Source organism: Labeo rohita, unplaced genomic scaffold (assembly GCF_022985175.1).
Source record: "Labeo rohita strain BAU-BD-2019 unplaced genomic scaffold, IGBB_LRoh.1.0 scaffold_46, whole genome shotgun sequence".
Taxonomy (NCBI): domain Eukaryota; kingdom Metazoa; phylum Chordata; class Actinopteri; order Cypriniformes; family Cyprinidae; genus Labeo; species Labeo rohita.
The window spans coordinates 1,274,472-1,302,393 of NW_026129379.1; the positions used below are offsets into that span (position 1 = coordinate 1,274,472).

Consider the following 27,922-nt stretch of genomic DNA (forward strand, 5'->3'; position numbering starts at 1 on the left):
CCGTTCTATTCGCCGCGAGAGTTTTGCTCGTTTATTCTCGTGAGCGTGTACATTCCACCGCAAGCGAACGTAAGCCTGGCGTTGCAGAAACTCGCCGATCAAATCACAGAGACAGAACAACAACACCCGGACTCTGTTTTAATCATTCTTGGGGATTTTAATAAAGCAAATCTCTCACGTGAACTGCCAAAATACAGACAGCACGTTACATGTGGTACCAGAGACAGTAATATATTGGACCACTGTTACACCACAATTAAAGGAGCATATCACTCTGTCCCAGAGGCAGCTTTGGGACTCTCTGATCACTGTCTGGTCCATCTTATACCAACCTACAGGCAAAAACTTAAATCTGCTAAACCTGTAGTTAAGACTGTAAAAAGATGGACCAACGAAACAGAACAGGTCTTACAATCCTGTTTCTATTTGACTGATTGGAGTGTTTTTGAAGCTGTTGCCACCGATCTGGACGAGCTCACAGAGACTGTTACTTCATATATCAGTTTCTGTGAGGATTTATGCATTCCTACCAGAACTTATCTAACATACAACAATGACAAGCCATGGTTTACAGAAAAACTCAGACATCTTCGTCAGGCCAAAGAGGATGCCTACAGAAAAGGGGATAGAGTCTTGTACAACCAGACCAGGAACACACTGAATAAAGAGATTAGAGTGGCTAAAAGGACCTATGCAAAAAGGTTAGAAGATCAGTTCACTTCGAATGATCCAAGTTCAGTGTGGAAAGGCCTGAAAACCATCACAAACTACAGGACACCACCCCCAAGCACTGAGGCGACTCAACGACTTGCTGAAGACCTGAATGAGTTTTATTGTAGATTTGAAACCCCCCACACTCGCTCTGATGATCTCTTCACACAACCATTACCACCTTCAGCAACCCCCCTCTCCCCCCCTCCTTCACTTCAAATCAGCGAAGATGAGGTGCGCCAGGTCTTCAGGAAGAACAAAAGAAGAAAGGCACCAGGCCCAGACGGTGTGACACCAGCCTGTCTGAAAACCTGCGCTGACGAATTGGCCCCGATCTTTTCACAGATCTTCAACAGGTCTCTGGAGCTGTGTGAAGTCCCTGACTGCCTAAAACGCTCAACCATTATTCCTGTTCCAAAGAAATCCAAGATAACAGGACTTAACGACTACAGACCTGTGGCGCTAACATCTGTCGTCATGAAGTCGTTTGAAAAACTGGTTCTGGCTCTCAGGGTTGTGTTCTCTCTCCACTGCTCTTCTCCCTCTACACCAATGACTGCACCTCTAAAGACCCCTCTGTCAAGCTCCTGAAGTTTGCTGACGACACCACGGTTATCGGCCTCATTCGGGACGGTGACGAGTCTGCCTACAGACAGGAGGTAAAAGAGCTGGCTGTCTGGTGCAGTCACAACAACCTGGAGCTGAACAAGCTTAAAACTGTAGAGATGATAGTGGACTTCAGGAGGAACCCCCCTGCACTTTCCTCACTCACCATCATGGACAGCACTGTGGCTACAGTGGAGAAATTCAAGTTCCTGGGATGTTTCATCTCCCAGGACCTGAAGTGGGTCACTCACATCGACTCCATTGTTAAAAATGCCCAACAAAGGTTGTACTTCCTTCGCCAGCTGAAGAAGTTTAACCTACCACAGGAGTTGCTGAGACAGTTCTACTCAGCCGTCATCGAGTCTGTTCTGTGCACATCAATAACTGTCTGGTTTGGCTCAGCTACAAAATCAGACATCAGGAGATTGCGGAGAACGGTCCGGACTGCTGAGAGGATTATTGGTGCTCCCCTGCCCACCCTTCAGGAACTATATACATCCAGAGTGAGGAAAAGAGCACAGAAAATCACTCTGGACCCCTCGCACCCAAGCCATCCCCTCTTTGAACTCTTACCATCCGGCCGGCGCTACAGAGCCCCAAATATCAGGACTACCAGACGCATGAACAGTTTTTTCCCCCAGGCAATCCACCTTATGAACAGTTAAAATGTTCCTCCCATTGTGCAATAAAAATTTGTAGAATAATCTGACATCTACTGCTACCACCTCCACCCTAATACTCCCCTAACACATCCCTGCATTCCATCCTATCACATATAGCACAACTGTACATACCACCTAGTAATTTGTCAATTTATTTTTTACAAATTATAATTATTATATTCTATTTTATTTTGGTCTATTTATATTCTGTTTATGTTCTATGTGTATTTTTCTTATTCTCTTATTTTTATTGTCTGTGCGTTGTTGTCTCTGTGTACTGGAAGCTAATAACACTGAAACAAATTCCTTGTATGCGCAAGCATACTTGGCAATAAAGCTCTTTCTGATTCTGATTCTGATTCTGATTATAATATATAGGCCCGTTTTGAAAGCATGTATCTTAACCCCCAAAACAGCTCATACATAATTTAATTTTTTTTTCATGTCATTGAATGGCACATGACATTCATTACATTTTCACATTTCATTTATCATTTGAAGTATCATTGTCATTAGAAGCAGAAAAGGAGCAAAAACATGGATATAAATTAGGCTATAATTGTGAGCTTTGAATAAACTCTTTAGAAATGTGGTATTCAAACCAACCGTAGCCAATCAGCATAAACTGCGTATTACCGTAAAAGCGTCAGAGAACTGATCCAAATGGCAGTGCTCGTCTAGAACGTGATTTTTACCATAGCTCTCATATATGTATGCATGTATGTATGTGTATATACATACATACATACATATATATATATATATATATATATATATTCTCTGTCTCTACTTTCAAAAAGCTATAAAAATAAAAGTTCTAGATTGCACAGACCACTTTCACTTCAGATTGAGAGTGCACCTTGCCACAGTGCTAGCAGCAGAGTTTCAGGATTATCTGATGTGGAATTACAAAATAAGAACCCACCCAAATCTGATTTATTTGTTGTTTTGTTTCTACTTTAAGAAGCTATAAAAAAAGTTCTAGATTGCACAGATCACTTTCCCCTCTGATTGAAAGTGCACCTTGCCACAGTGCTGGCAGCAGAGTTTCAGGATGTGGAATTACAAAATAATTCCACATCCTGATGTGGAATTACAAAATAAGAGCCCACCCAAATCTTTTTCTCTATACTTTTAAAAATAAAAGTTCTAAATTGCACAGATTTTATCGAAATGTAACACATTCCATGTCACGAAAGTCCCATGTTTCATTACAAAATAAACATCCTTTGAAGACTTCAGTCCATATGCTATATTTTCTTTTATTTATTAATAATAAAAATGCTTACCTGTTTCTCTGTTTCAGACACAATAATGCCCATGGCAGAAGAGATGACAGAAGTTGCAAAATGGTGCAAACATCTTTCTTGAACTGAAGTTATACAGTTAGTTGCACTCATGGCAATGCCCAGAAGAGACTTCCATTTCTATTCCCTTTTTACGTATGCCTGTCCATCAAGCATGTTTTTGGACACAGATTTATTTTTGGTGGACATTATTTTGTGTAATTTAGATGTCACTGAGATATGTTCTTTTTATATGTAAATACATTTATATCTTTTGCATACATAATGTAATACTGCTATTATTGCTGATGTTGCCTCAAGAAATGTGTGTCTGTCACTTCTCATCAGTGTTTCTTTCTTAAGCACATTAAGTTCATGCACACATTGAAAGCTTTCTTCTCTCTGACCTGTACTCCCATAAAATCAAATATGTTAAACATATATTTTCAACCTTGACCATGCCTTATGTGTAAATCTATATATGCGCGCGCACACGCACACATTGCAGAGTCAAATGTTTGGGATCGGTAAGATTTTTGAAAAATGTATTTTAAAAAAGAATTTGATTCTCATAAAGGCTGCAAAAATACAGAAAAAAGTAGATTGTGAAATATTATTGTGATGTAAAACAATGTTCTATTTTAATATACATTGAAAATGTTATTTCTGTGATCAAAGCTTTTGCTTCATTCCTCCGGTATTTACTGGCAAATTATCCTTCAGAACTCATTCTAATATACTGATTCATTATCAGTGCTGGAAACAGTTGTGTTGCTTACTATTTTTTGGAACTTTTTTTTTTAACTTTTCAAGCCTTTTTGATGAATACAAGTTAAAAAGTTAAAAGATCAGCATTTATTTAAAACAGAAATATTTTCTAACAATTTACACTACTGTTCAAAAGTCTGGGGTCAGTACATTCTTCCTATTATTCTTCCTTTTTGGAAAGAAAGTAGTACTTTTATTCACCAAGAATGTGTTAAATGAATAAAAAATAATAGCATGGATTTACATTGTTAGAAAATATTTATATTTTGAATAAATGCTGTTCTTTTTAACTATTCATCAAAGAATTCTTATTCATCAAAGAATCCTGAAAAAATGAATCGCAGGTTTCCAAAAAAATATTTGGCAGCACAACTGTTTCCAGCACGGATAATTCTAGCAATAAATTGGCATATTAGAATTATTTCTGAAGGATCATGTCACATGACACTGACTAGAGTAACAACTGATGAAAATTCACCTTTGCATCACAGGAACAAATTATATTTTAGGGTATTTTCACATATAAAAAGTATTATATATTGTAATAACATTTTGCGGTAATATTGTTTTTTTTTCTCTATTTTTGATTTGTAATGCCACGCCAGCAGAGGGAGTCCTTACCCACTGACTCTGTTACCTCTCCCTCTGCTGCTTCATGGGTAACTTCCTGAGGCCTACACCAAACAGGTATTGTTTTGCCTGTGCGGACTCTACTAAGCGTTTTCCCTGTTTCATTGCCACGTTTTTGTTATTTCCACGTTTTTGTTTTATAGTCATAGTTTTTGTCTTGTTTTTCGCCATAGTTTTGCCTCGTTCATTGCCATAGTTTTTGCCTAGTTTCTTAGACTTGTTTATTTGTTACTTTTGGATTGCTCACTTGTATTTTGACTTATTGCCTGTTTTTACTGGATTACGCTTTTGCCTTTCCTACGTATCACTGTTTGTTTGGAGATTGACCCTGCCTGTCTTGACTACAATCTGTTTAATAAAGCTCACATCTGCGTCTTACACGCTTCCCACGAGTCCTGTTACAGAATACTTCGCCTCCCAAAGATCCAGTGGCTTTCAGAGACACAGATCAAACCATGGACCCAGCATCACATCTCTTCCGCCTCTGGCAAGGTAACCGCTGTATTGAAGACTATGTTGTGACGTTTTGTGAGCTGTTTCACCTTGTGGCTTTTAATGATATGGCCCTAAAGGACATATTTCGTCATGGACTAAATGACCCCATTCGTTCTGGCCTGTCCGAAGGTAAAATTCACTGGTCTCTAGAACAATATATTGATTATGCCTTGCTGTTAAGTGAATCACCTTTTACTGTTGGAATTGTGGATGAGGGACCCTGCAATCCTGCAGTAACCCCCATACCACAACCTGCTCATGTCATGTCTGCTACACCAGAGCCCTCTCATGCCAAGCCTACCAAGCCAGAGCCTGTTCACGTCATGTCCTCCAAGCCAAAGCCTGCTCAAGTCATGTCTACCAAGCCAAAGCCTGCTCATGTCACATCTAAGTCACAGTTTGCTCACGCCATGCCTGCCACTCCAGGACCTGCTCACGCCATGCCTGCCCGTCCAGAGTCTGCATCTGTCATGGCCGCCATCCCACAGCCAGCTCACAAGATGGCTACCATCTCCAAGCCAGTCCACAAGATGGCCGCCATCCCAGAGCCATTCCACAAGATGGCCGCCATCCCAGAGCCATTCCACAAGATGGCCACCATCCCAGAGCCAGTCCACAAGATGGCCGCCATCCCCAAGCCTGTTCACAAGATGGCCGCCCCGTCTGAGTCCCCGGCCAAGATGGCTGCCACGCCTGAGCCTCATCAGTCCAAAATCATCTCATTTGAATCTCATCCCATGTCTGCCACACCCAAGGCAAATCAAGTGATGCCTGATCCTCCGGTATCAAGTCAAGTCAGGGCTGCACTTTTAGTGCCAAGTCAAGTGACAGCTGTTACTTCTGAATCAAGTCAAGTCACAGCTGTTCTCCATGAGTCAAGCCAAGACACAGCTGTTGTTCTCCATGAGTCAAGCCAAGACACAGCTGCTGTTCTCCATGATCCATGAGTCAAGCCGATTCACAGCTGTTCTCCATGAGTCAAGCCAAGTCACAGCTGTTCCCCATGAGTCAAGTTACAGCTGTGGTTCCTGAGTCAAGTCATGTTACAGCTGGGTTGTCTGTTATGTCAAACCACAGCTGATTACCATGAACCAAGCCAAGCCACAGTTGATCTTCATGAGCCAAGCCAAGTTACAGCAGATCTTCATGAGCCAAGCCAAGTTACAGCAGATCTTCATGAGCCAAGTCAAGTTACTGCTGTTGTTCCTGAGACAAGTCAAGTCACAGCTGGTCTTCATGAGCCAGGTCAAGACACAGCTGTTCTTCATGAGTCTAGTCAAGTCACGGCAGACCTCCCTGAGTCAAGTCAAGTCAAGTCACGGCAGACCTCCCTGAGTCGAGTCAAGTCACGGCAGACCTCCCTGAGTCTAGTCAAGTCACGGCAGACCTCCCTGAATCAAGTCAAGTAACTGCTGAGCTCCTAACAGAGTCTTTTCACGACATGGCTATTAGTACAGGGCCTCGCCAAGCCACGGCCATCCTGCCAGAACCTTACCAAGTCCCCTCTGACCTTCCAAAGCCATGTCACATCTCAGCTGATCCTCTAGAGTCTCGTCATGTCTCAGTTGATCATCCAGAGCCTCGTTGTGTCTCAGCTGATCTTCCAGAGCCTCGTCGTGTCTCAGCCGACCTCCTAGAGCCTCGTCACGTCTCAGCTGACATCCTAGAGCTTAGTCACATATCAGCTGACATCCCAAGCCACGCAAAGCCTGTGATCCCAAGCCACATGTCCGCAGTATCCACACCCTCAAGACCAGCAGGCATCCCACTATCTACTGTGCTGCCTGTAATGGCTGTTGCCATTTTGAGTGTGTGGGCCACACACTGCGCTCTAGAGGCCTCGTCTGTCCACGAATCTGCTCCAGAGGCCTCGTCTGTCCAAGAATTTATGCCAGTACCTCCCAAGGTGTCAGTATGCACTGTAGAACCTCCTAAGAAGGCGGCGTCCATTAATTAACTCACTGCCACGTCTGACCATGAATCCACGCCTATGCCTCCAGAGGTGTCAGCTTATGCTGTAGATTCTCCAAAGGAGGCAGCGACCACTCATGAACTCACTGCCACATCTGACCACGAGTCTGCGCCAATGCCCCCGGAGGTGGTGGCTCCGGCTGCAGAACCTCCTATGGGGTCGGCGTCCTCCTATGAATTCTCTGCCCATCATGTCACAGCGAAGAAGGCCTATCATGAACACTCTGCCTGCCATGTCACGGCCAAGAAGGCTAATCATGAACTCACTGCTCTGGTATGGATATCATTTGTTCCACTGTGGATATCTGTCATCCTGTCTGCTCTGCCTGCCCCGCCATGGCTCCGTGCTCTACCTGCTCTGCCTGCCCCGCCATGGCTTCCTGCTCTGCCTGCCCCGCAATTGCTTCCTGCTCTGCCTGCTCCACCATGGCTCCAGGCTCCTCTGAATCAAACATGGTGGGCTTCTACTCCAGTGTTACACTGTCTGCCATTTCTCCACGGCCCAGGTCCTCCAAGTTTCCACTGTCTGCTTCTGTTCCACGGCCCAGGCCCTTTAGTGTTACACTGTCTGCCATTGCTCCACGGCCCAGGTCCTTCAAGGTTTCACTGTCTACCACTGTCCCATGGCCCAGGTCCTCCAGGGTTCCACTGTCTGCCACAGCTCCATGGTCCAGGTCCTCCAGTGCTTCACTGTCTGCCACTGCTCCATGGCCCAGGTCCTCCAGTGCTTCACTGTCTGTCCCTGCTCCACGATCCAGGCCCACCTCCTCTGCACGGACCTGGCCCCCCGTCCCACCCCCTGTTTTGCCTCTGTTCCCCCACCCTTCTGGACTGTTGTTGTTTTGAGCACCAGGAGTCGCTCCTAGGGGGGGGAATTCTGTAACGCCACGCCACGCCACGCCAGCAGAGGGAGCCCTCACCCACTGACTCTGTTACCGCTCCCTCTGCTGCTTCATGGGTAACTTCCTGTTTGGTGGCCATTTAAGGAGGCCTACACCAAACAGGCCTCGCAAAGTATTGTTTTGCCTGTGCGGACTCTACTAAGCGTTTTCCCTGTTTCATTGCCACTGTTTTGTTATTTCCACGGTTTTGTTTTATAGTCATAGTTTTTGTCTCGTTTTTCACCATAGTTTTGCCTCGTTCATTGCCATAGTTTTTGCCTAGTTTCTTAGCCTTGTTTATTTGTTACTTTTGGATTGCTCACTTGTATTTTGACCCATTGCCTGTTTTTACTGGATTACGCTTTTGCCTTTCCTACGTATCACTGTTTGTTTGGAGATTGACCCTGCCTGTCTTGACTACGATCATCTGTTTAATAAAGCTCGCATCTGGATCTTACACGCTTCCCACAAGTCCTGTTACATGATCAAATAAATGCAGTCTTGATAAGCATAAGAGTCTTAAAAAAAAAGCATTACAAGTCTTACTAATTACAAATCTTTGAGCAGTAGTCTATAAATATATATACATGTGCCCATGGTGCATTGTTTTCTTGAAGCGAAACCGGATCTTGCAGCTAACGTTGTATTTCAAATTGATGGTTATTAATTACTAAGTGTTTGAAAATAAACAATATTATGAAATATTCATGCTGACTATAGTGTGAAACATAGTGCCAAGTGTCCAAAAATGTTGCGTCAATAAGTCCTGTCAGGCACTTGTGAGACCTAAACAGCCATCCATTAGGAGGGGATCAACGCCCACTGCAGTACGATTAAAATTTCACGTCAAAATTGTTGCATCAGGTTAAACACCTAAAAATTGTAGGTTTGTATGAGGAATGGAAAGATGTCGAAAAAAGAGCAAGGGTGATCGCAACTTTTATAACATTTTATAGCAACTCTGTATAAAATAGCTATATTTTGGTTGGGCATTTTACCAGCATTACTTATGGCGACAATGATGAGTGTTTGCTACATAGCATTAGCTAAATGTATGAACAACTAAGTAGTTATTCAACCATTTATATATAATTATATACTGTTTTAAGCCATCAGATCAACCAATTGTATTCAGAACTGAAAGTCATGATGCTCGTTGACGCCATTATGTAAAACTAATAACAGTGACGATAACTTTGAAAACTGATTTATTGATTATTTAATGTAAAGCAATTTATAGACCTAAAGCAAGAACATGTATGTTTTAATCGTAATGACTTACCTTTTGGATTTTTTTCCCCAGAGTGCGGTCGTTCAAGGTATTTGGGGTAATTTTAGCATACCATCCATCCATGAAAATTCAGTGCTATAACTATGTCTAACAACTACGTTATTAATTTGTATTAATGATTTTTTTTCTTAATAGAACAAAACCAAACATATATTAGTCGAGGAAATTGTGGAGTCAGTCCAAATTCTGGAACAAAATTGTCATGGGTTCATGGGTCCAGGTGCTCATTCCTATGTCTGTGTATGTGCATGTGTGTGTTTTTGCAGGGTTGTCTGCTGCGTCTGGCAACCCGCTTCCTAATCAGGTGTTCACCTGTTGCTCATTGCGTTGCCTATATCTGGGTTGCCTATATCAGTTCGTTTTGTTCTCGCTTACCTCTGCCTGTCCTCTCCTTGACTCCTAGTGATTTATGCTGTGCTGTGCTTCGGCCCTGTTCGGACTCGTGTTCCCCAGCTGTCCGGATTACGGTCTTTCGGACCTTTGACGAGCACGGACTATTTAGGATCGCTGATCATCTGTTTGTTTCACTGTGGCAAATAAACTATATCTTCACTTGCATTTGGATCCTAGTCATTGCTTTTGTGACAGAACGAACTGACCAAAGGATGGATCCAGCGAGTGCCGCTGAGTTAAGAGAATTTTTAGAAAATAGTAACGCAAGATTGACTCAACAAGAGGAACAGATAGTCGGCACGGGCCGCACCGTTCAAGCACTAGTGTCGCAGGTCTCTGATTTGACCTCCCAGCTTCAGCGCCTCCAGATGGAGCCTACTTAACAGCCCACTGCGCCCAGTCCACCTGTTGTTCCAGAGACATCTACCATCCACTCCGCGGAGCCTCGGTTGCCCTCTCCCACTGTTTTCCCCGGTGAGCCTCAATTGTGCTGTGCCTTTTTGACTAAATGCTCTCTGTACTTTTCTCTTCAGCCCTCTTCATTTCCCACCAAGGAATCTAAAATAGCCTTCGCTATCACGTTACTTTCTGGACGGGCCGCCCTCTGGGGCACTACGGTCTGGGACAACAAGCACCAATGTGTTTCGTCATTCCAGGCTTTTTCAGATGAACTGAGAAGTTTTTGATCGAGCGGCCTCGGGGACAGAGGCGGCACGTATTTTGGCAGAGTTACGCCAGGCTCACCGGACAGTTACTGACTATTCTATTGAGTTCCGCACTCTGGCAGCGGAGTGCAAATGGAACACTGAGGCGCAGTGGGACATGTTCTTGCACGGACTGGTGCCCCACATACAGAACGAAATCTACGCCCTAGATTTACCCACCTCTTTGGATGAGCTTATCGATTTGGCTGTCCGCGTGGATGCTAGGTTATGGCGGAGGAGTCGGCACACACCTTTTCTTTCGGCTACGGATCACCTGGACCATTCTACTTTTAACCCCACTGAAGCGCCTGTTGAGATTTCGGATTCGGAGCCTATGCAGATGGGCCGATCCAGTCTCTCTCTGAGAGAGAGGGAGAGACGCAGAAGCCGTGGATTGTGTCTGTATTGCAGGGAGGCTGGACATATGGTGGCCCAGTGTTCAGTAAAACCCGGAGCCCGCCGGTAAGTAGGAGCTTACTGGCGGGTGGGTTCGCTATGGAGAAAACCTCCCGCGATGCTACCCACCTCCCGATTAAAATTCTGTGGGACTCGGACACATACAGCTGCGAAGCCCTCATCGACTCGGGAGCTGAGAGTAATTTTTTGGTTAATAATCTGGCTCGTAAACTTAAGGTGCCTGTATTTGTCCTTAAGAATTCTATTTCAGTCATTGCTCTCGGCGGTCAGTCATTATCTCCTGTCACTCACACCACAGGATCGATAAGACTGGTCACCTCGGGCAATCACACGGAGAATGTTACGTTTCTTCTGACTAACTCTCCTTCTGTTCCTGTAGTTCTCGGTCATCCTTGGCTGACCCTACACAAGCCTCACATTAGCTGGAGTCATGATTCAGTCCTTGCCTGGAGTGATGAGTGTCACGCTTCTTGTCTATTATCTGCCTGTTCTTCCGTCTCTTATTCTGTTTTTCAGGATAAGCATTTGGACGTGTCAAACGTGCCCGTTGAGTACCTCGACCTGAAAGGAGTGTTTAGTAAGTTTTGAGCTGCTTCTCTTCCTCCGCATCGCCCCTACGACTGTGCTATAGATTTTTTGCCAGGTACGTCTCCGCCTAAGGGCAGGTTATACTTGCTTTCCACCCCGGAGAGGGAGGCCATGGAGAAATACATTTCTGATTCTCTAGCTGCCAAGATCATCCGCCCCTCTTCCTTCCTGGCGGGTGCGGGGTTTTTTTTCGTGAAAAAGAAAGACGGTTCCCTGCGTCCTTGCATCGACTATCGGGGGCTGAACAGCATCACGGTTAAGAATACCTATCCTTTGCTGCTGATGTCTTCTGCCTTCGAGCGTCTGCAGGGGGCGTCGTTTTTCACGAAATTGGATCTCCGTAACGCTTATCATTTGGTCCGCATAAGAGAGGGGGATGAATGGAAGACCGCTTTTAATACCCCCCGGGGGCACTTTGAATATCTTGTCCTTCCGTTCGGCCTCTCCAACGCCCCCGCGGTCTTTCAGGCCCTCATTAATGACGTGTTGAGAGATATGCTTGATCAGTTCATTCATGTCTACCTGGATGACATATTTTTTCTCACTTTCTCCAGGAACATGTTCAGCACGACATCACTCGATGGGGTCATTCTTCCAAGCTGGCTTGTCATCCTGGCGTGAGTTGCTCTACTTTTCTCATAAGACAGCGATTCTAGTGGCCGTCTATGGCTTGTGACATACAGCTTTTTGTTTTGGCTTGCTCTGTCTGCGCTGTTTCTAAGACTGCCAATCGACCCCCTGCTGGACTCCTCCAGCCGCTGTTAGTTCCTTCGAGACCCTGGTCCCATATCTCGCTACATTTTGTTACAGGGCTTCCGCCCTCTCAGGGCAACACGGTGGTTTTGACCGTGGTGGACCGGTTCTCGAAGGTGACTCATTTCATTCATCTGCCCAAATTACCATCTGCTAGAGAAAAGGCGGTTGCTGTCATTGACCACATTTTTCGCATTCATGGCCTCCCGACCAGAGTATGTGAGCGGAGTGGAGCGACAACAATTTCCCCTCCGCGCTCCGTGCATTTTATAACCGCTCCGCTCCAGCTCCGCTCCGGGTTCACCGTTTCCCGCTCCCGCTCCACTCCTCGCTCACTGATACCAGAAACACCGCTCCGCCTTCGCTCCGCGTCTAAACTATATCAGTATGTTTGAAATACCACAGTTCTGTTCATAACGTATATTAAAAGAAGAAAATAACAGAAATAAAACGAAAGTGTAGTTTTAAAGTGGCTTATTGGAACACTAGTGCGCAAACTTTTTTCCTCATGCCAAGCTAACATTGTTGTCAGTCAGCATTAAAAGGTATAATTGCTGCTTTTTGCAGTGCAAATGTTTGTGATAAAAAAAAAAAATAATAATAATAATAACAATACGTTTCGTCAGTTATTTTATGTACAGATCGCTGCATTTCTTATAGATTTCTTCTCATTCAAAATCGGATATACAGATGAAGTACCACAGTAAGTTTACATTTGTTTGAATGCATTATTGAGAGAGCAATTGCGTGAATAAGTGTTGTACTTGTTTAAATCACGCTTTCACTTGAAAATATTAAATATCTTGAAAGAACAAACTAATTCATTGAAAACTATAACTTTATGCTCGTCCATTGACGTCATCCTAGTTTTCACATTCTTTCTGATTTGAGTTATCCATCTCTATCAAGCTAGCTAAATAGGCTATGTTTAACACATGAATTCTTGCTATATATTCAGTTATATTTTGGGTTGTTGTCATGAATTGTACTCGTGATGGAGCGGTAGTGGAGCGCTCTTGGATCGAGTAAAAACCACAACGCTCCGACTTTTAAAATTTCCGCTCCTCACTCTATTAAAAATCACACCGCTCCACTCCGCGCTCCGCTCCCACTCCACTCCGCTCACATACTCTGCTCCCGACGGACGTAGTCTCTGACAGGGGGCCTCAGTTTGTTTCCAAATTCTGGAAGGAATTTTGTCACCTATTAGGGGCGACTGTTAGTCTTTCTTCTGGATTCCATCCCCAGAGTAATGGTCAGACAGAGAGAGCCAACCAGGATTTAGAACGTATGTAACGATGTTTGGTTTCACAGAATCCGTCCTCATGGAGCCAGCAGCTGTCATGGGTTGAGTACGCACATAACTCTTTACCAGTATCGGCTACGGGCTTGTCTCTGTTTGAATGTAGTTTAGGGTACCAGCCACCTGTTTTTCCCAGTACGGAATCCGAAGTTGCGGTTCCCTCCGCTCACGCTTTTGTCCAGAGGTGCCGTCGCACCTGGAACAGAGCCAGACAGACTCTCCTCCAGGTGGGGGCGCGCACCAAGGCTCAGGCCGATCGCCACTGGTCAAAGCCTCCCGTCTACGTCATTGGTCAAAAAGTGTGGCTTTCTTCTAAGAACATTCCTCTCCGCACTGTTTGTAGTAAACTTGCTCCCAAATTCACTGGCCCGTTTACTGTCACCAAGATCATTAGTCCGGTGGCAGTCCGCCTCAAACTTCCTCCAGCGTACAGGAGAATTCATCCCGTCTTTCATGTTTCTAAATTAAAGCCCGTTTTTCATTCTGCTATTAATCCGCCTGTCCCGGTTCCCCCACCGCCGCACCTCGTAGATGGGGAACCTGTTTATTCGGTAAAGCGTTTTTTGGACTCGAGACGGAGGGGACGAGGGTTTCAGTACTTGGTGGACTGGGAAGGTTACGGACCGGAGGAGAGAAGTTGGGTGCAAGAGACATATTAGATCACTCTTATCGATGTTTACAATCCTTAGGTAAGTTCTCCTGGGAGCGCCGAGAGGCGCTCTTAGGAGGAGGGGTACTGTCACGGTTCATGGGTCCGGGTGCTTATTCCTGTGTCTGTGTATGTGCATGTGTGTGTTTTTGCAGGCTTGTCTGCTGCGTCTGGCAACCCGCTTCCTAATCAGGTGTTCACCTGTTGCTCATTACGTTGCCTATATCTGGGTTGCTCGTTCACGTTCCTTTGTCAGTTCGTTTTGTTCTCGCTCACCTCTGCCTGTCCTCTCCTTGACTCCTAGTGATTTATGCTGTGCTGTGCTTTGGCCCTGTTCGGACTCGTGTTCCCCGGCTGTCCGGATTACGGTCTTTCGGACCTTTGACGAGCACGGACTATTTAGGATCGCTGATCATCTGTTTGTTTCACTGTGGCAAATAAACTATATCTTCACTTGCATTTGGATCCTAGTCGTTGCTTTTGTGACAAAAATGGCATCAACTGTGATGATAATATCACACTTAAAGACAGCTTTTGGGGAAAGGTGTGCAATGCACTTGTTATTCCATTAACCAAAAACAATCGCTATTGACTGCTAAGAGCATTTCGTAAGGTGAGAACATCTTTGTTTCAGTAACAGGCTTTCAAAACCAGAATCCTAACACAAATTATTATAAAAATAACAATTAAAATATGATTACAACACACACACTTATGTGTGCAAATGTGTATGTACATATAAATTTCTCTGGTTGAAGACAGTCAACAGTGATAGTTGTTATATTGTGTTTTAAACCAACACAAAAACAGTTTTAGAATTACTTTACACAGTTTTGTATGGAATATAGATTGGTACTGTAAATTGTCCCCCAAATACAAATTCGTAAATTAGAAATCTGTAATTGAAATTTTTAATTAAAATCTACAGATTAAACTTTCACATGTAGATGTAGATGATAGTTTTTAAAAACAAATTTTTCTTCATGGCAAAGCATTAACATTGTACTTTTTCATTAGGGCTCCATGAGCAATGAATCAGGTGAAGATGGGTTTGTCAGAATCTGTTTACCGAAGAACCCCTCCTTCTTTTTCATTGAGAAGAATGAGTGGGATAACCTGAAAAAACAGGGAAAAAAAAGAGGCTTTGCAGGACTTCAGTGGACAAATGTAATTTCCAAAGGGCTGATGACCATACACCCTTACTGTTCATTTGCTTTTAAAAGGCATAGACTGAAGGGATTGGGTTTGAAACAAGGCAGCCCAGAATTCTCATGCCTTGCCTACTGCCGATTTGAAGATTGTCCAGTCACCGTTACAGTGACTGTGCATAGTGACAAGGACCTTAAAGCGACAGTAGAATTTCAGGGAGGACAGTGCATACATAATCACACTGAATTGAAAAGACGACCTGTCAGAGCACATGACAGAGAAACATTAGGGCAGGAATTACAAAAACAGCTCCCACGAGCAATGTTTCTAGAAAAAATAGAAGGAACATCTGAGGATGTAATGGAGTCTGGCTGCAGGGATGTTGCTCCAAACCCCAATGTCTTGAAAAACATTTCTTGGGAAGCACGTAAGGCAAGCCGCCAACACAACAATGAAATAATCAGCCTTCAAATAATGCTGCAAAACAAAACAAACAGTCCTGATGAGGTGCTCCAGAAAGTGATGTTACACCCAAAAGGGCTGCTACTTTGGTCACAAAGGAGTATACAGATATATCAGGAACGATGCCAGGAGGACATCATTTATCTCGATGTGACTGGCAGCATCATGCGGAAAGAGACAGGCTCTCTTCCTTTTTATGTCTATGAGCTGGTGGTTAGAAATCCACACAAAACCTCCATTACCACAACAAAAATCTCCATTACCTGTTGCCACTTACCTGTGACCACACCACAGCCTCAGTCACATATTTTCTTGAGGCATTTCAAACAGATGTGGCTAGGTACTTTGGAAAGAAGGGTATGCGGTCACCTATCATGTTCCTTTGTGATGGGTCAATTGTATTAATGCAGGCTATATGCCTGTCATTTGCCAAAAAAAACCTCACTGACACCATTAAGCACTATTAGAAAATTGCAAGTGGAAAAGGAAAATGGGAAGACTTTGAGGTGCCGATTCTTCATAGATGCCTCAGCCATGTGATGAAGAATGCCAAGGAAATGTGCAAAAAGTAGTAAGCAAAACCTATTACTACTGCAAAATCCCTGTAGCATACATTTAAAAAAACGATATGACAAATGATATTTGTGTTTTACTGACAGTTGCTAAGTTCCGAACTTCACTACGATTCTATCTGACGAATAGTTTTATTAAAACGCAAGAACAAAACAGCAACATGTCTTTTCCTCATACCCAAAAATAATAACAGATGTCTGTAAAGCACATCAGTCTACTGTTTTTAAAAGTGTAAACTGTAATTTTCAAAAGTAAAAAAAAAAGTAAGTTTTAAAAGACTATTAGCATTGTACCATTAGGATTCCACTCCTTCAGTTCTCCCTGCAAAATGTATAGAATGATGATGATGCATTAAGTACATTTCTAATATAGCAGCAAGTCTTAGATGCAGGACAAAATTGTTTTTTAGTACAAACAAGTTAAGTAATTTCCATTAATGCTGTCATATTAGTCTTATAAATTAACTTGCAGTACATCATTTCACATTTGAATTCAATTCATTTCAATTCAACTTTCCACAGTGCAACTAACCACTACCACTTGGCAATGCATGTGTTTGGGGCCCTCACAACTGCAAGCACTTTGAAAGAACTGGATGACATGGTTCATGCTGCAGTTGTCTTCAGCAGTCCATCCTGTGATGCAAATGTTGAGAGGCACTTCAAAAATCTGCAATCGTGGCTACAGAAAAAGGGACTGCGTTGGATATGACTACTGAGTCCAAAAGTGATGCAGAAGACATGAAGGTAAATGTCAAATGTATCATCTGGCAATTTCTATCTATCTATCTGTCTGTCTGTCTGTCTGTCTGTCCGTCCGTATATCTGTCTATCTATGTGATACTGAAGTGCATTTTTTTGTCATTGTATTAAAGACGGACATACTGGTAACCACAAAGACCATTGTCTTCTCTTGAAATGTGGCATAAGTCCTACAATTTACAGTTATTCTCAGTTGGTTTGGAGCATTTCTCAAATCATTCTTAATATTGGAACTAATATTGTAAGTTAATTTCTCAAAACAATTTGTACAAACAGCATTACTCAATGGATTACTTGGAAAATTCTGTACTTTGCTAAAAATCCATAGTACATCTCTCAAAAGTATTTTTGTCAAGATACAGATCATTCCCATGAGAATTACAAATCCTTTTGTCATTGTTCACAAACAATACAGTCAAAATGTTTAAGTCCTGTTGTCAGTCTGTCAGTGCATGTTTTCAGTATTTCTATGGTTTTGATTACATTATAAATGCACAAGGCTGAAAAACCACTTGTGCATCCAGAACTGTGCATGCAGAACTATACAGTGCAATCTGTCTATAAACCCCAATATTTGGCTGTACTCTCCATCTTGCCTCGGCCACTGTGAGACTCTAATTTCATCTGAAATGTGTCTGTGTCTCTGGCATCTTCTTCCTCTTCCTCTATTTTGCATCCCTACACTTTCAACACATATTATTATTCTTGTTCCTGGCTCTTGACCATGTTTGTTCATCCATTTTCATTTTTTATTTTTATAAGTAATTGAGAACCAGTATAATATATTTTGATCAGCATTACACAAAAAATAATGTAGGAAACAGCACACAATTGTACACAGTCAATGAAATGATTGTACCAAAGTATTTTTTAAACCAGTGAGAGACTGCTTTTATGATGTGCACAAGATGCTACATGATGTGGGGGTTGAACAAGTAGTTTTGATAATTTCATTTTTGATCTGAAAAATGCTCCAAAGCACCTGAGAAAAACTGTAAAACACACCTCTAATAACACATTGTTGTATTATTTTTAGGACATTACAGGAAGCAACAGATTTGCAAAACGTTGCAATGCAGTCATTTTAAATGCACCACTGGACAAGCATGGAGAGCCCAACGTGTACCAATGCAAAGGGCTTATCAATCACCTAAGCAAACATGTCTTACCATTTGCTGGACTATGGACCGGGATAATGCTAGGTTTGTCTTAACTACAAAAAACATTTCCCTTTTTGGACAGAAAAATCATACTGTGTGTTTTCTGACAGTGTAATTTTCTTTAAATACAAAGGTGACCTTGGACGACATGGGATGGGACCACTGTATAAACAGTGCTCTAGAAAATACAATGCCCTGAGCAAGCTGATGAGACATGTAATTATATAGTTTTAACAGTAACTTTGTGTCAGAACTGTTAATGTGTTGTACTGCTAAATTATTTTAGGAATTCACATGTGTCTGTTTCCTTTCTCAAAACATTACACAGGACAATAAACTCAAGGAATTATGGAGAAGAGCCAGTGGGACCTGAAACATATTCGTTTTACTTCTGGCTCACCAGACTTGATGATTTTGTTACCAAATTAGCCACACTGGTCTCTTGAAGGAGTATGAGGACTCTGAAAGACTTTTCCGAAGGAAGGTTAGAATATTTTAAGTTATGTGTCATTGAAGATGTGATGGGTACTAGTTTTTTTTTAAGGAAAACAATATATTAGGAGAATTACATGTTGTTTCTCATTCCATTCTATGCTTTTTTATGTAAACCATATTTACAAATCCTTTACTTTATGCAGACTTACAGAGTAGAACAAGAAAGATGGAAAGAAAAGCAAAAAAGGAAGATATGTCACACCAATCGGCAGGCCTTTCTTTTTTAAAACACCAAACAAGAAGGTATAGTGTCAGTGTAATGCTGTCTTCCGTTCTACAGAAGTATATTACAGTCATCATCTACAATCTTAATTCTAATTCACCCACTGAAATTGCAGACAGTCCAAAAATTGGTAGTGCTCTAACATATGAAACACTAAAATCCCTTTTCCATCTTGATTCCAACTTTTTTGTTAGAAACAAATATATAAATTACAACTAAAACATCTGCAAACAACTGGAGTCTTGAAAAAAAAGAGGAATGATGTAGTGAAAAAAATAAACAAAATTGAATTAAAAGACAAACAGAAGCAATGTTACATGTGGCTCCTTAACAATTTGATCTGTTTTTAAACACACTGCTGATAGGTTCAGTCCTCAGTGCCTGAGGGTCCCGTTAAAAAACAAAGGTCGCCACCACAGCCAAGGTCATCCCTGGAGGGGGACCGTAAAAACTTGTTGGATGAAAAGACTAAACATAGGGAGATCTCAAACAAACCTCAGAAAAAAGTACAGACAACAGCAACCTCACATAATCAAGTAAGAATGCTTTCTTTTATCAAATGTTCAAACTTATAGTAGTACCTATTAAAGGTTCTTGTTTGTTTTAACAGTGTAAAGAATGAATACAGTAGTTAAAATGAAAGAAGAAACTGAAACACATTACATTTCTGTTCAACTATCTGTCATGTTTGGTTGAAATTTGTAGCTCACCTCTTTGTGGAAAAGAGGAGACACAGAGGTTGTGGTTTCTGTGATCCCTACACAAACCAAAGGAAAAACAATTGTCATTCGTCACAGTGAGCTGCGTACACTTTGGCCACACCAGTGGCTAACTGGCGAGGTACAGCATACATTTCTTTCTAGTTAAAATGTAGTTATATAACCTCAAGTTACTTTTCAGAACTATAAACCTGTAGCTAAAAATTATACATATATGGATGTTCTATAAAATAATGGTCCATTGTTAATACATAAACGTACAGAATGTAGTGCAGGAAAAATTAGTAGTCCTACATTAACATTTCAGCTACCATAATTAACAAATATGGAAACAACAAATATGAAAGTAAAAGTCTATGTAGGACTGCTTATTAGGTAACCAATAATTACAGAATGAAATTAGTCTTAAGAACTACAAATTAACAATAACAAATAATAAAGAACTACTAAATTATTATGTACTTACTTACAACAATAATGTGTCTGAGTTGTGAGCAGTTCTCTTTTTAACTCTTTCCAAAGCCATAAAATGAATTGGTAGATACTCAGATGTTACTTAGTAACTTTTAAGGAGCTACTAATGATTTGAAAAACAATGTTTACTGCTAGTAGACCAATACTAGATCCATGCAGACTGACTTAAATAGGCCTAAGTAAGTAGCAGGTGCTATATGTGGCCAGATTCACAGTAAAAAATGTAATGCACACTTGTCTCTTGTTGAGGTTGTGAAATGTTTAAGTTGTGATACCAAGTACTTGCCAATTTATGAAACCTTATGTATTAATTATTAATTACCTAAGAAACTAGTTAAATGCTAAATGGAATGCTAATTTATGGTTAGTTAATCTTGTTTCCTTAGTAGTTTATAGTGTTAGTTGAAGTGTTAATGTAGAATGTGATAGAAAAGTTTGTAGACAAATTTTAATCTGGCTTGAGAAAGCCATCCCACCCAGCAAAAACTCGTCGAAAAGACGACAATGCCAGACGTCTAAACAACGTGAAAATTTGGTCGAAAAGTGAAAGACGAAAAGACGTGTTTTTCAAGTCGTCGAAAAGACGTCTATAAAAACACGTCCAAATTACGTCTAAATGTGGTTGTAAAGTGAAAGTTAAAAAGACGTCTTTTTCAGGCCGAATTTCAACCGTAAATTCATGATTATATCCCAGCAAACATTGGTCCGACGGCGACGTCCTGTCCCTGGCCAAAAATAGTCGCGGTAGGACGACAAAATATGCAAAAAATTGTAACAAAATATTTCTTAAAAATGCATTCAGATACGTTTGTACATGTCTACAATTCTCTGTGGTTGCATGTAAAGTTGTTACTTTGACTTTTAGCTGCGTGTAGTTCAAAATATACCCTGTTGTGATTCAGTTGTGAAAGGACGTCCAGCAGGTGACGTCTTCTACACGTGCATTTATAGTCCATCGTCAACCTCTTTAAAATCCTTATGAAATATGCAAAAGCCATTGTGCTTTATGTCAAATTCTATTCACAAAGTGCCCCTGTAGTTAAGTAATTGTGAAATCACTGCATTTACTCATTATTCCACCAGTTTCCCATACATTACAATATGATTTCATTATTTTGTTTATATAATTATTAAATATATATAGGCTATATACATAAGTTATTCATACGTTATTCATAAAGTCACAATTTAAAGTCTGAGCTGGATGCAAAAACTGCTGCCAAGATGTTGTAACAAATCTCGCGATATGATATTGCTATAGCAGATAATCTTGCGATATGACAGTTTGTATACTCAACATTCCAGATCAGTAGGTGGCGGTAATGCATCTTTTTATGCTGGTTTGGCAAAACCGCCAAAAACACCAGAAGAAGAGGAGTGAGCGGTAACGTATTTCTACAACACGAGGAGAGTTTTTTGCGTTTACGAATCATTAAAAATTCACTGGTGGGTAAGTACATTTTGAGGTATTTTATTAATGCATTTTATTCTTACTTGTTTTACTCGGAGCAAAAATGTAATGTTTAGGTAATGTTTAATGCTAGGGCCTTTTTTAACCCTAAAAACAAACTCATCTGTGGCAAAATAAAACATTTATGGAACTTAAAAATTGAAGTAACCACCTTTCGAATATTTTAACAGAATGTTAAAGTGTGTTTGTGTTATGAGATACATAAAAAATTATATATTCAGTATACTGCACACACACACACACACACGTATATATATATATATATATATATATATATATATATATATATATATTTTTTTTTTTTTTTTTTTTTCTTTATTATTAGGAAAACTTCTTGAGAAAAATGTGGGATTACTTTGCTTAAGCAAACCTCTTGGTGGTAAATTGATTCAGTAAAAGCAAAAATTTGCATAAAAGGAAAAAAAACAGTAGTTAAATGGATATGTACTTTGATATCAATAAAATGCAGCACATAAGAGCACATTGGTTAATTAAACATGTTTAAAGCTTAAAATAAAACGTGCTACTCAGATGTAGCATTCTGACAGTTTATTTCTGAAAATAAATGAAATGAAAGGCACAATAATGTTAAAACTGTAGGAGGAGCTCAAGAATAATTCACTGAAATCTGTTAATTAATTAGAACATGGCTGACTTCAATAAGTGCTTTAAAAGTATTTTGTCATTTTAGATTTGCTAAACATGTCCTCTGACTATCAAAGAAAGTGGAGACGTCGAAGGGCAAGAGTTGATGCCTTAGCGGAAAAGGACAGCAGCTCAGAATCCGAGGGGACAGTGGAGCCTGCCTTGGTGGGGGAGGAGAACCCCGTCATGGAGGACCCAACACTTGACGAATTACATGCTGTGGCGGGCTGTAGTTCTTCCATTGTCACAGCCGCAGAGAACATGAGCAGTGTTGATGAAGAATACCATTATGACATCAGTTCTTCAGATACGGAGTGTGAACAGTTGGATGAGACTTCACAGCCCATTGTTGAAACACCATCTCTTCACAATGACTTGGCTAGTTGGGCTACTGCAACAAATCAGACACACAAGGCAATAAATGATCTTCTTCATGTGCTCAGATGTCATGGCCATACCCTTCCCAAAGTTGCTAGAACCCTTCTAGATACTCCACAAGGAGTGCCAATTGAAAATAAATGCAATAGGCAATACATTTACTATGGCATTAAACGTTACCTTCTTGAACATTTAGCGAAAGAGACACTACCAGGACAAGTTGCACTTTCCTTTAATGTAGATGGCGTTCCATTATTTAAAAGTAGTAAAATGTGCTTTTGGCCCATTCCTGGCCAAATTCAAAACAGACAGCCATTCATTGTAGCACTGTATTATGGATCCAGCAAGCTTAGCTCTGTTGAAGACTTCTTACACGATTTCTTGGAGGAGTTGCAACAACTTATCCAAAATGGTGTTTCCTGCCAGAATTTGATTCACACAGTTACACTGAAGGCCATCATCTGTGATGCACAAGCCAGGTCATTTCTCAAATGTATTAAAAGTCACAATAGTCTGCATGGATGTGAGCGATGTGTTGCAGTAGCACAAAAGATCGAGGGAAGGGTAGTTTACTTGACAAAGGGGCCTTCTGAAGAAAGAAGAGATGATGTGTTCAGCCATGCTGGATACCCTGACCATCAAAAACAGATATCACCTCTTACTAAAGCTGGTATTTTGTGTGTTAAGCAGTTCCCCCTAGACTACATGCATCTGTTATGTCTTGGAGCCATGAAAAGGATGCTGATCTACTTGTGGCGTGGGCCAGTCACATGCAGATTGAGTAAGGCTCAGAGAGAGCAAGTAGAAAGGAACATAAGTCAACTGAAGGGAGCTTTGCCTGCAGAGTTTACAAGGCAGCCAAGAAGTATGGAAGAATTAGACAGGTGGAAAGCTACAGAGCTTCGTCAGTTCATGCTCTACACAGGACCAGTAGTCTTAAAGGATGTGCTTCCTGAAGACCAGTATCATCACTTTCTTTGTCTTAGTGTTGGTATGAACATTCTTTTGGAGGAAGCGGATGGGAAGAGAGAGTCCTATCTAGGTTACGCACACAACATTCTGGAGCACTTTGTGGATAACTCTGTGGGTTTTTATGGGCCCACCTTTCCAACATATAACATTCATTCCATCAAACACTTGTCAGATGATGCTACAAACTTCTGCAGCTCTTTGAACCATATTTCATGTTTTCCATTCGAGAACCACTTACAGGTCATCAAAAAAACTGGTGAGAAGTGGCAAACAACCTCTAGTGCAAGTCACGAAAAGACTTGCTGAAAGACAGTGTACTGAAACACATGCCACAAGTCAATCTGAAAGGCCAACCAAGATAACAGCAAAGATGCCTGACAACTGTGTACTCTTGATGGACAATGCAGTGGGATTTATTCGAGAGAAAAGAAATAATGGAACACTAAGCATAGATGTCTTCAGGGAAACTGACTGTGACAGTGTCTTTGAAAAGCCATGCAACTCAAAGCTCTTAAACATCATGTTTGTTAGCAGTGACTCGACAATGGCAAAGCGAATGTTGGTAAACAAAGGAAGTGTCTACAAAAAGGCTGTGTGTCTCGTACAAACAGGGTTACGCTATATTCCCTCAGCTGCACAAACCAGAATGACTTGATTTGGTAATCTATTAACTATTGAATTGTTTATTATAATATTTACACTGGTGTTTCTGTTGGGATTGGAAAGGCATGTGTTGGAAACTCAGAAGTGAAGACCAGGAGACTCTTGGGTATCTTCAGCAGAATTCTTTATTGAGAATGCGCTGCGTAGCTCTGCAGTCCTCAAAAGTCTGACTAAGGCAATGATACATTGTAGTTTATATACATTTAGGGGGCAGTCCCCTAAAATGTAGACAAAGCACCTGGGTGACGATCCTAAACAAAGCATGCAAATGAAGTACTCAAGTGTAGCCAAGTGCCCCATTTACACCAGTCCTAATCCAATCATCATAACTACTCAAAGACTGGGCAGAGGCACTGAGAGCCATTACAAACAAAAGGTGAACATCTCAGTAATCTGGCTCATTTGACTTACAATAAAAGAACAGGAACTGGCAGGGACATCTTGCTACAAACTTTGCTTGAGAGAATCATTTGTCTGATAACCTCATATTTACCTTAAATGTTAAATACAATGTACTTTACCTTAGTTTTATTGTGATGCTATGTCAGAACATAGGATCAGCATATTTTCAACAGATTCTTAAATTTGTAATCCTACACATGTAACAGTATTTATATAAAAAAAAATCAGCCTCGTGCTTTTAATTTTGTGGTTGACAGTGGTCAGCATGCTATGACTTGGGACTAATTCATCCAAAAAAAAAAGTTCATACAATAATTATAATTTTGTATATACAACTACTAACATGCATGGTGTCAAGTTGCTTTACAAGTTTTGTAATGAAGGAGAGAATGTGCTATCCTGAAACTGAAACTCTGTCCTCTTGTTTTAATTATTAGGTAATGGACAATAGGGGAGAAGCAAAAAGGACCAGAAAGAGGAAAGTCTTCCGTGACTTTGTTAACGGTACATTGTTATGTGCTTCAAAGCAGCGTCAGATTATCATGTTACTGCAGTCATGCACCATTGTTCAAATGTCAACCTCAAACTGTCACTAACTTAAATCTGCTTTATTCTATATAGACTTGGACCTTGAAAATAACAGTGAAATGACTGATATTGACATTACACAGCTCAGTCAGAGTCCTCTGCCATACAAAAAACGTAAGTTGCCTACTTTTACTTTTTCAAATTGTAGCACATCCACATAAGAGGGATATTTATAAGCTGTTGATAAACTGCTAATTTGCTTATTTAGTTCTCTCAGCTGTTTTAATTTTATCCCCTTGTTTGTATTGCCCTGCAAAATGTCGTTTTCCCTGTTCTCATCTCGCGAGAGTTCTGCCACGCTACGCCAGGGAATCCCCTGACGTCATCAAAAACACCTGATCATACACTTCCATACAAAAATCTCGTTTGGGATTACACACTTGTGGGACTTTGTTTCTTGGCGATTCCGTTACAGGACAGCGCTGTTCTTCATCGTGCTCACGGACTCAAATGCCCACCGGTGAGGCCGATGCAAATCATCCATACGCACACACATACACAAACACTGGACTATTCTGGACATTACTATTGCTCACGTTGCATATTGTGTATATAGAGACATTTTTCTATATTTGTATTTGTGTTGGTTTTGTAAATACACTTTGGGTGGTATCCAATCTTGACACTGTTTATTTTGCCTACATCCATTCAAAAAGGAGAGATTAACGAACGATCTTTATTAGCGTAGCCTGCCGTATTCGGCTGAGTGTTACATATTGGTGGCCCGTACAGGGATCTCTTGGTTGTTGTTTTTTTTTTTTTTTTGATTTATCAGGATGGAGGTACCAAATGTTGATGATGTAGCAGTTGATACTGTTGTAAATACAAATAACCCTACTACCCCTGTAAATGACCAAGAAAATGTGGAACAGCTTGATGTGGATTTCACTGCAGGCCCCTTTGTTACAAGGCGTAATCCTACTGCCGAGATAACATCTATGCTTAGCTCATTGTATATATCTGATACTGAACAATCTGATAACGATGATGATGAAGGGAGCTGTCTTTTTAATGTTGGTATGGTACAAACTATACAAGCAGATGTAGCACAGGTAAAAGTGGATTTATTGGCTCTCAATCAAAAAATAGAAACTCTAGAGCATGATTTCAAACAATCAGTGGACAGTACATTAAATCGGGAGGCCAGTTTCAGGCAGGCCGTGGATGCTAGCTTGGCAGGGTTAGAGGATTATTTCCAAAAGTCACTGGAAAAATTAGAAAGGGCTGTAATTGATTGTTTTCTGCGGAGAGATGCAAAATTGGAAAGTCAAATGAAAAAATTAAGACTTACCAGTACTCCCACACTCTCCAGATTGCAGGCCTACTCACCACCTCCCTCCCACATTTCTCCTGTCCATTGTCCACAGACCCCAATGCCAGTTGCTAAAGATAAAGGTTCAACTCATAAAGCTTCAAATATTACTTATGACGTTAATTTTCCTGTGCATACTCATCCACCTAGTGTGCTTCCCTCCTCAGTTTTGGCTGGTTCATCCTCATTCTGTGCTCGGCCTCCCATTCGCCTAGAGTTCCCCACTTTCGGTGACTCCTGCGAGATGGCAGAAGTGCTCAACTTCATCGAGCAGTGTGAAAATTTCCTGGAGATCAGGCCACTCCCCAGCCTTGAGCTCATCGGAAAATTGAGTACCGTCATGAAGGGACCCACTCAGAGCTGGTGGAAGGCAGAGAAGGCTAAGGTAACAGACTGGCAATCCTTCAAAAAGGCATTTATGGCGGCTTTTCTTTCAGACGATTACCTCTCAGAAGTGGAGGAGAAGCTGAGAACGTTGGTCCAGCAGCCGCGACAACGCCTGAGGGACTTTGCTTATGACTACCGGGCCCTCTGTTTGAAGTGGAAACCTGAGATCTCCGAGGAGGAGTTGGTGAACCGCATCCTAAATAACATCAACCCCAGAGTTGCAGGATGTCTAAGGGGGACAGTGAACACCGTGGAGCAGCTGGTGAAGGTGGGGTCCTTGGTAGAAAAGAACTGCATGGGAGCGAAAGATTACTGGCAAAAAGTCAGTACACAGGGTAGCAAAGAAAAGACCAAAAAGTCTGCGGAGCGTACCAACACCAAAAACCTGGCAGGCGTGACCCTGGCTCAGCCCCATTCGGTCACATCTCTCCTCATCGTTCCTGTAAGGGTGAATGGACAGGAGGTAAAAGCAGTGATAGACACAGGAAGCTCTTACACCTTGATGCAGGAGAACTTGTGGAAGCAGCTGAAGATGGAGACTCCATCAGTCATTCCCTCTACCCCTCAGAGATTCATTATGGCAGATGGAACCATTCACCAGTCTCGAGACCTGCAGAAGTTACACTACCAATGGCATGATCAAGACTGCACATTGGATACCTATATCCTGAAGAACACTCACCTTGCCTTTCCTTTAATTGCAGGGCTGGACTTCCTTACTGCTACTGGAGCAGTTTTGGAAGTGGGACAGGGCAGGTATGGCGTGAGATCTAATAAAGGATACACATATTACCCTTTCTTGCCATCGCAGATTCCTGCAGGTCCGACGACCCAGTCTAGCCAAGTTCATTTCATTACAGCTGCTAAATTGAATTTATACTACGCCTTACCACCAACTGGCAGAGTTCCTGAACTTATGTCCTTCACCCCAGAGATCTCACAATGGGACTCTGACAATCAGGAAGAACTGTTGAAGTTGA

The 27,922-nt window shown here is 41.6% G+C and overlaps 1 protein-coding gene across 1 annotated transcript; it reads left to right on the forward strand.

Moving 5' to 3' along the window:
• The first annotated feature begins 21,484 nt into the window (after positions 1-21,484).
• LOC127160801 (uncharacterized) lies at positions 21,485-25,362 on the forward strand. Its single transcript, XM_051103464.1, has 4 exons — positions 21,485-21,574; positions 22,287-24,249; positions 25,093-25,159; positions 25,277-25,362. Exon 2 carries the CDS (start codon positions 22,298-22,300, stop codon positions 23,894-23,896), a length of 1,599 nt encoding a protein of 532 aa, XP_050959421.1. The 5' UTR covers positions 21,485-21,574; positions 22,287-22,297; the 3' UTR covers positions 23,897-24,249; positions 25,093-25,159; positions 25,277-25,362.
• The last annotated feature ends 2,560 nt before the right edge of the window (positions 25,363-27,922 follow it).